At 29.7% G+C, this 10,240-nt stretch overlaps 1 protein-coding gene across 1 annotated transcript; it reads right to left on the reverse strand.

The window, feature by feature from the left end:
- Window positions 1-857: 857 nt before the first annotated feature.
- Window positions 858-1,463, reverse strand: LOC149514625 (uncharacterized). The gene is made up of 2 exons (XM_089744223.1): window positions 1,158-1,463; window positions 858-926 (listed from the first exon to the last, which is right to left on the reverse strand). Exons 1-2 carry the CDS (start codon window positions 1,461-1,463, stop codon window positions 858-860), a joined length of 375 nt encoding a protein of 124 aa, XP_089600349.1.
- Between the last annotated feature and the right edge of the window lie 8,777 nt (window positions 1,464-10,240).

Consider the following 10,240-nt stretch of genomic DNA (forward strand, 5'->3'; position numbering starts at 1 on the left):
TAACCATAACTGAGCTATGATTTGAGAAATAGGGGGTTGGGTACTCCATAAATCAACAGTTTGGTTTTAAGAATTATCTTAGAGGTAACATATTACCCTCAAGGCCATCATATTTGTTTTAAAAAAGAGGACTTCTTCCTGATGTTTCATAAAGAAACCTTTTATGCCACTTACCAAGAGGTATGCTATGTATGTAATAATTATGATGATTGAAAGGATAAAGATGCAACCAATGAATTATATCATGCATTTTCATCTAAGTTAATTCAACTTTTGGTTCAATTCTTTCAATCTTTAAAAGTCACTTCCAATAGTCTTGCCTTTTTAAATCTTTCAAGTTTTGACTAGAAATCTCTATCTCATGACGGACCCATCTGGCTTTTGGTTGCTCAAAAATCATTTTTTTCCTTTATCCCCTTTCTCTTCTTTGTCTTCAGTAATCAATCGATTTCGTTTCATTCTTTCTACCCCCATATTACTATTTTTGTCATCATTATATTGTATTCTCTTTTCGAGCGATGCATTGGTCTATTATGAACTTTATCAATCAATATCTTAATTTTAAATGACAAATGCAATGTTTTTCAAAATTGGGTGTGAAATAAAGTCAGTAATGGGGTATTTTGGGTTTAAAAAGATAAGGATAAGCCTTTCGGGCCATAAAGAACAGTTAACTCAAAAGTATTTCAAGAACCAAATTATCAATTCTTTAGATAATGAACATTTGAATGACCTTGGCCTACTCAGACCAAGTTTTTTTCTAAAAACTCGTTACATTTGTGATCTTATCGCTTGTGATTTCATATGATCAATCCTTACCTCACATCTATGACTAATGAGATCTTGCCCCTAAAAAGTCATCTGGTGACAATTTGTCCATTCGATGCCACTTCATCATTCTCTGAAAAACTTTCTCTGAGCTTCACCTTCATTCAAGCCGCCTTTATAGGTTTTCAGCTTAAATGACCCTCATTTGATTCAAACTACCATTTTTGAGTTTTCAATTTGAATCCCTTTCTTTCTCTCTCTTTTTTTTATTTTTTTTATTTTTTTAAGCAAAATATTTTTTGACAGTGTCTGAATTTATAGGGTTTGATAATTCACCTCCGTCTATTTTTGCAAGGATTAGAGCTCCACCAAAAAAAGTCCTTTTTTACCACATATGGACCTTCCCAATTGGGCGTCCATTTTCCTCTATTGTCATGCTGATATGGTAAAATCTTTTTCAAAATCAATTCACCCTCACAAAAGCATCGGGGTCGTATCCTTTTGTCATGTGCTCGCATGATTCTTCTTTGATACATTTGTCCATAACTGAGTGCTGAGAGCATTTTCTCTTCAATAAGATTCAGTTGCTCGAAACGATCCTGAACCCATTCTACCTCATCCAATTTCGTCTCCATCAACACCTTCAGAGAAGAAATTTCCACTTCAATCAGCAATACAACTTCCATCCCATACATTAGTGAAAACATGGTAGCCTCTGTAGAGGTTCGGTTGATGTTCTATAGGCAAGCAAAGCAAAAGATAACTTTTCATGCCAATCCTTATATGTGTCAATCATTTTTTTCAATATTCTCTTGATGTTCTTATTCGCAGCTTTCACTACATCATTCATTTTTGGGCGATATGGTGCTGAATGATGATGTTTGATCTTGAACTATGCACATAATTCTTTCATCATTTTATTGTTTAAATTGTTAGCATTATCTGAGATAATCCTTTCTGAGAGGCCATATCGACATATTATCTTTTTTTTTATAAATCTACACACCACTGATCGCGTAATACTAGCATACGAAGTTGTTTTCACCCATTTTGTAAAATAATCAATTACCACAAAGATAAATCGATACCCATTTGAAGCTTTTGGGGTTATGGATCCGATCACATCCATTCTTCACATTGAGAAAGGCTATGATAGTGCCAAAATGTGTAACGATACTGGAAGAGAATGAATTTTATCTGTATAAATTTGGCATTTGTGGCACTTTCTAACATAATTGATGCAATCATTTTCTATTGTAGACCAGTAGTAACCAGCTCTCATGATCTGTTTGGCCATCATATGCCCATTAGCATGTGTTTCACAAATTCTTTCATGTACTTTTTTAAGTATCATTCTCGCTTCCACAACATCAACGCACCTTAGCAAAATCTGATCTCGATTTTTTTTATATAAGATTTCTCCATCAGGCACAAAACCTACTGCTAATCTTCGAATGATCCTCTTATCATTTTTTGAAGCCTACTCTGGGTAGTTTTGACACTCGATATACTGTACAATGTCATAGTACCATGGTTATCGATCTATTTTTTCTTCCATATTTGAACAGTTGGCTGGTGAAACTTTCACTTATACTCTAATAGGCTGAATTCTCTTACTATTATTCAACATGAACATTGTTGCCAAAGTAGCCAAGGCGTCAGCAATCTGGTTTTCTTTTCGGGGAACATGTTGAAATTGGATCTCTTTAAAATGTTTCATCAAGCCAGTTATGTGCTTTTGATATAACACTAGTTTCGAGTCCATGGTCTTCCATTCACCTTTTAGTTGATAAATTACTAAGGCTGAATCTCCATATACTTCTAGTGTTTCAATTTTCTTTTCAATGGCTATCTGTAACCCCATGACACATACCTCATATTCAACGACATTGTTTATGCAATTGAAATCCAACCTTACGATGCACGGGTAATAATTTCCTTTTGGGGATAATAACACTACTCCAATGTCATGCCCTATTATATTCGATGCCCCATCAAAAAACATTTTTCATACTTCTCTTACAGGCTCGTTATCTTTATCCTGTAAGATTACCATCAAATCTTCATCTGAAAACTTAAACTTTATAGGTTCATAATCTTCTGTAGTTTGATCAGCAAGAAAATCAGCAATTGCACTCTATTTTATGGATTTTTATGTCACATACATAATATCATATTCTGAAAGCATGACCTACCATTTCGCTAGCCTGCCTGATAAAAATGGTTTTTCAAAAATGTACTTAAGGGGATCCAATTTTGATATAGCCACGTCGTATGGTAGAGCATGTATTATTTGAGTCTATGAGTAGTCCAAGCTAGGGCACAACATATTTTTTCTATTTGGGGGTACATGGCCTCGTACTCTGTGAACTTTTTACTCAAATAGTATATAACATACTATTTCTTGCCAGTTTCATCTCTATGCCCTAATACATATTTCATCGATTTTTCTTGAACCGTTAGATATAAAATCAATGATCTTCCTACAACTTATGAAACCAACATCGGTGGGCTTATCAAATACTCTTCACGAGACATTTTGATCTGATTGTAACCAATGAACCTATCCATGAATGAAAAAAAATAGAGTGCTTAGTAGTGTTATCCACAAGGGTATCAATATATGGCAATGAAAAATTATCCTTTGGGTTAACCCTAGTTAAATCTCGATAGTCCACACACATTTTAACTTTTTCATCTTTCTTGAGAACTGAAATTATATTGGCTACCCATTCAGGATACTTGGCTACTTCTAAGAAACCAGTATCAAATTACTTTTTTACTTCTTCTTTTATCTTCAGTAATATTTCTGGGTTCATACGTCTCAATTTCTGCTATACTGATCGATATTTTGATTTTAAAGGTAACCTATGCTCAACCACCTCTGTGCTAAGTCCTGGTATATCCTGATAAGACCATGCAAATATATCCATGTACTTTCACAGCAGATTCACCAACTTTTACTTCTCAATCGGTGATAATGAAGTATCGATCCTAACTTCTTTCTTATTGTCACCATTTCTCAAATTTAATGGGTCAGTTGATTCCTGGTGGGGTTCTATAATTTTTTTTTCTTGTTTCATCCATTTCAACAGATCATGAGGTAAATCATAGTCTTTTGAATCAACATCATTACCAAGCTCGCTAATGTGAGTCAAATTTTTAAAATCAAATCTGGTGTTATTGCCTTGGTCATCCATAATGTTCATTATTAGAAAACCTAAAAATGGGTATAATCACAAAGAAATATATATTGATCTTGGTAAGGGCAAAGAGAATGGTAATGAAAAAGGAAAAAAAAATGAAAAACAAAGATCATGGTATAAGTGAAATGCATTGCATTCATCATTTTATTAAGACAATGAAAATAAGCCCACACACTTAACCTTCGCATGCTTTTGGGCAGAAGTAATTGGAATTTTTGAGTTAAAAGGTTCAAGGACAACAAAAATGGTACACCATTCTTTAAGTCTCTTAAAAAGAAAAAAAGATCTCTTCATCTTGCATGACTTTTTCATCTACTTCCACTTGAAATCGTAAGAAAGCTTCCTCTAATCCATTACCAATCCCCTTTATTCAACTCCTGTCGACCCAGGATAGATATGTCCGGCTGAACGAAAGATTTCATACAAATAAGAGAATACCATTTTCCCATAAATCGAATTTTACCCTTTGAGGCATGTCATTCTCTTTTCTTTCTTCTCTAACATTACATTCTTTTTATCAGCAGCTGTAGGCTTATAGCCTAAACCTCATTTTTTTTTATTTTCAATCGAGCATGGTACTCTTACGATTCCTTGTAGAGCTTTTCTTAAGCCTTTCCCGACTCGTCAACCCTTACCAACAGTCTACTTGATCATCATATTCGTAACTTTTGATAATTGAGGGATCGGTATTCTTAATCCTTCTCTTACGTAAGTAGAATTTACTACTTTAAAAGCTCTAAAAGAATATTTAATCGCTTCTTCTACTACCTCAACGTAGGGAGTTGTTAAGGTCTTTGTTACCAATAAATCTTTCTCACCATCCATACAGATTTGTTTTCATTTTATGATGAATTTTACCTTTTAATGTAGAGATAAAGGTACAACTCCGATCATGTGAATCCAAAGTTTTTCAAGTAGATAACTATATACAAAATTATGTCCATTACTTGAAATATGATATTAAAGGTATAAAGATCGATCTGTAATGGAATTTCTATATCACCAATTATATCTCTTCGCGTATCATCAAATGCTCTTACAATCATATGATTTTTTTGCATATGAGAGGGATCCACTAGAAGCTTTGACAATGTCGTCAGAGGCATAGCAGTAATAGATAATCCATTGTTAATCAGTACTTTGGCCATAGTGTAGGACTTACACTTGATAGTAACATGTAAAGCCTTAACACTATCACATCTTTTTAGAGGTATTTCATCATCATTTAAGGTGATAAAATTCAAGGTTATAATATTCCCAATCATGTGATCTACCTTATCAACAGAAATGTTATGCTCGACATAAGTTTAGTTAAGCACTTTCAGCAAAACATTCCTATACGACTCAGAATTTAGTAGTAGCGACAGTAAGAAAATACGAGCTGACAATTTATTTAATTAGTCAACCACACTATACTCACTGTGTTTGATGATCTTTAAAAATTCATAAGCTTCTTTTTCTGTCACTGGTTTGTTAATCTGCACTTTCAAGCTTACCACCAGTTGAGAATCTTGGCTTTTCTTTATGTCTTCTTCTCCTATCTTGCCTTTTCATTTCCTAGCCCTTTCTGACATTTCAGAAGTGTAAATTCAATCACTTTGGGTCATTCCTCCTTCTCTTGCTATATTGGCAATATTCTCTGTACTTAGATTATTTAAGGTCATATTAGGCCCTCGCATCACCACATCATAATCGTATCTTCATGGGACTGCTTTGTCGATTTGATAAGGGGGACTAGGACATAAATGGTCATTGGTGTCCTGAAAGAGGAGATGGTTTTCTCAGTTAGGGGCTCTGATTTTTCATCATAGTAGACAGTGAGAGATTTAGGGATAAAAAGCTTGTCAGGATGCTCGTCACCCACTGTATTCACACTATCTCAATCATATTCATCATAGAACTCAATGATGGTCTCATCCATCAAGCTCTATAATGTTTGTTTAAAGACCTCACAACTTTGGATCGAATGTCCAATTATTTTTTCGTGATATTTACAAAAATGATCAGGGTCTTCATGACTTTCATTGTCATCCAAAAATAATGGTTGAATCATGTCCGTCTCATACAAACAGTCGTACACCCGTTCAAAAGGGGTTTTCACTTCATTCACACATCTTTTGATTTTTACATCTTTTTTCTTACCCACCATATTGATTTTCTCTTCGGTGTGATCCCCGACAAAGGGTTTCCACTGACACTTGACTTGAATTTGGTATCAAAAGACAAAAGCCCATCATTTATCAAACCTTGCACCTTGTGTTTAAATGTCATGCAATTTTCAGTATAGTGTCCTGTAATTTCGTAATGATAATCACACTTGGCGTTAGGGTCATACCAATTTGGGTAAGGTGGTTTTAATGGTTTTGCATAAGTAGGAGCGACAAGGTGGCCTCTCATTAATTGAGGGTATAAATTGATGTAAGACATGAGAATTGGGTCAAAATGAGGTTTTTCCCGATTGTTATTATTCTGTGAATTTTTTTGATTACTGTTTGGGTAGGTTAATCGGATAAATGGTCGAGCTGAAAGTGTAAAAGTGTAATTGGATGGTTGAGGGCTAAAACTTGGTCTGGGTAGTGGTTGTTGGGGTGCTTGGTAATGGTATGGTTGTTGAGAGATTTGGTTGGTGGCAGGGTAGTAAGGGGGTATGGATTATATGGGATAAAAGAATGGTGTGAGGGATTTCTGTGAGTGACAACATGTGTCTCATGCTCTTTCTTTTTTAAAGTTACTGTCTTCTTTTTGGGCCCTTTAATTTTACTATTTTTGATAGCATTTTCTATCATCTCTCCTGAGATTATCATATCAGAGAAGTTTTTCGTGGCATTCTTCATCAATCTATCATAATACGGGGCCTTCAGTGTATTGACGAATAGCACAGTTATCTCTTTTTCAGTCAGTGGCAGTTGGACCTAAGTTACCGCATCTTTCTATCGATGTGCGTATTCCTTGAAGGTTTTCATCGATTTTTTCTTTATATTTTGTAATGACAGCCTATCAAGGGCTGTATCCAAATAGAGAAAAAGATTCACAAATAATATTTGGCTTAAATCTTAATAGAGAAAAACCACTTAAATATAATTAATATAAATAAATTTTAAAGAGTTTTGGTCCAACAATATTTTTATATTGAATTCAACTGCAAAATGATTGGCATGGTTGAATTTTCTTGGATTTAACTCCTCAAAAATATGTTTTCTAAGAAATATAGATTTTAGTGCAATTATAAATTATAAGAATTCATAATGCATCTTATTACTCAGATTAACAGTATAGCGTGTAAGTGTATGAGATTTTCACTAATATTTTTTACATTTAATTTTGCATTTGTATTTATCAATAAATAATTTGTACTATTTATAATAGTAACATGATATTCTCTTATTTTTAGATAAATAAAACATATCATTTATCAAAAAAATAAAATTTAAATAGAATAAATTTGTGATACAAATAATTTTTTTCGTCATCAAATAACTAAAAGAATAAAGCTAGCATTTATGTTCAAATTGTTAAGGTAAAAGGAACAATTTAATTCATCTTTACTATTAGAATATTTTATATTTATATTTAAAATTTAAGTATAAAATTGAAAAAAAATGATGATACAATATAAAATCATATGATTAGTAAAATTTTATAAATTCTGATACTACCTAATTATAAAATTAATTGCACAAAGTATGGATTTAAAAAATCTAACAAAATATAAAATTTTGTTTTGCATAATGACATAATGAATAGATAAATCCAACATCATAAAATAAAAATTAATTAATTAATTAATACTACAATTTGTACAAATTAATTAAGTCTACAGCAAGTCATCAGAATTTTAAATGCCCAGGAAAGAGAAGGAAGCAAAATTTAAAGATATATATATATATATATATATAACATTTTGATATATAGAATTGGAGTGACATAAAAATATAAATTCCCGTGTTAATCTATTACTTGTTTGACAAAAGTAAAGAAGAAAAGCACGAACGAAAGTGTCACTTGCAATTAATTTTGGCCAGAGGTAATAAATGAAGAAACAGTGACTTTTTTACAACAATGAGTGGCTATGTTCATTTCTTAGGATATCGAAAGTGTTGCGTTACTTGAAGCAAACACATTTATTACATTTTTTACGTGAACAAACGTAATTGTTAATATTAAAAATTATATTTTTACATAAAAATGTAATTAAAATATTTATTATAAATATTTTATTTATTATTATATTTTTATATTTAAAAATATTATTGATATTAAAAAATATTATATTTTTTTATTATTTTTTAAATAATTAATTACTTTTCATATGTAAAAATGTAATACTTAAAAAAATAATCATTTATCAATGATTACATTTTTATAATAAAAAACATATTTATTAATATACATAATATTTTTTTATTTATCAAATATTACATGTTGTAACATAAAAACGTAATTAAAAGTGTCATAAATATTATATTATAATATTATATTAATTATTACATTTCTAAATTAAAAAATATTGTTAATAAAAATATTTAATTTAATTTATTATTATTTTAATTAATCTACTATATGTCATATATAAAAAAAATACAATACTTTTGAAAATAAAAAAATTTTAAAATTTAAAATTTTAGATTTGTAATTATTTATTACTTTTGTTTTTTAAAAAATATTATTTTTATTATATGTAATTTATTACGTCTTTAATCGTGTGGTGAATCATGATAATTAATCTAATTATTGATTAGTGAATTCCTTTGGATTGGTTGTGAATTCTGTTCATTGGAGATCAAGAGGATGAAGCAATAGTTCTATAAACAAGGAGGAACTACAAATAGTATGTTAATAAAAAAATATTTATTATTTGATATTATTAAAAAATAATTAATTGGAAAGAAATATTTATATTTAAATTAATAAAAAATAATATCAAAAAATATACTTATTTTATTTTTTCTACATATTTTATAATATAATTATACATATATATTAACCAAATGTACATATATTATAAATTTGAATTAAGATCATTGAACATTATGATTACAAAGTAATTTTTATTTAGTAAAATTATAATTTTTTCATTAATCATTTTTAATATAATACCAATTAATAAATATTTTTGTTATTTTTTGGAAATTTTCCCCATAAAGGACAGGTATCTGGGCTGTTCCATTCCAAAGATTTGAAACGAACAATAAAAAAAAAGAAGAAGACTTTAGATAAGAATGGAAGGGTTAAAAACGAAGATATAAGAAGAAAAGAAGTGATGGGTCATGGCTTTTGTGAGTCACATGGCTTTTGTCGGCCACTATGAAATTTAATAAGGAAATTAAAAGAAAAGAAGGAGACCGAGAGGCAAATAAGTCTTCGTTTCTCTACATTTTTACATACTAATCTTAAAACAAATCCTATGGCCATAAAACCTCAAAAAAATAAAAATGCAAAAACCCATTTCTGCTAACAAAAGCAGAATGTTCTGTTAATCTCTTTTGTTTGCATTTTCCAGGCAGATAAGTGAACATTTTCTTTTCAAATTTCCAAGCTTTTTGATCATTTCAACGCTTCACTTTTTTTTTTTTTTCAATGAGTTGTAAGGTTGATTTATACTCTATTTTTCCTTCAACTCAAAGAGATAAGTTTATTTTTATATTTTATTCGAGTTTGATTAAAATTTAATTTTTAAACTTTAATTTGACTTAAAATAAAAATTAAAATATTTAATCTCTTTTGATTAAATTTATTTAATAAAAAATAAATTCAATAATCATATTTAATTTTAAATTCGTTTATGTATTCAAACTTAAACTAAGGATAAAATAATAATTTTTAATTAAATAATAAAAATATAAAAATATAATTAAATTTATAAATTATTTAAGTATACTCTTTAAATTACTCAAATTTAAATTGATAATAATTGAATTAATTTTTAATTTTATTCAAATTAAATTAAAAAAATTTTATAAAAATTAATTTATCATCTATATTCTTAAATTTAACATGTGTCTATAACGAGGAAGACATGAAAATGAAGTAGTATATTTTAAAGCTGATCGCTAGAATTGCATTATTTTCTATCCTTTGGACTACTCTTAATTTAACAATCATCACCTCATTATAAATAATTTAGCAAATATGTAAGTTGCCGATGCTTCGTTCTTGAAGTAATTAAGTAAAACAGTTTATCTTTATATTTTTTTATAAAAATTGAATACTTGTTAAGTTCATTACTTATATTTTATTATTTACTTTTTTTTTTTTGCATTGATGAA

The sequence above is a fragment of the Durio zibethinus genome, chromosome 15, assembly GCF_047325235.1.
Source record: "Durio zibethinus cultivar Kanyao isolate XHJ-2024 chromosome 15, ASM4732523v1, whole genome shotgun sequence".
Classification (NCBI taxonomy): Eukaryota; Viridiplantae; Streptophyta; class Magnoliopsida; order Malvales; family Malvaceae; genus Durio; species Durio zibethinus.

What these genes read in the sequence shown, in the direction of transcription:
- LOC149514625 (XM_089744223.1), bottom strand. Translation starts at nt 1,463, where the DNA reads ATGTATGGGATGGAAGTTGTATTGCTGATTGAAGTGGAAATTTCTTCT. An exon ending in ATTGGGAAGGTCCATATGTG is followed by an intron (nt 927 to 1,157) that starts GTAAAAAAGGAC and finishes GCTTGAATGAAG; the next exon opens with GTGAAGCTCAGAGAAAGTTT.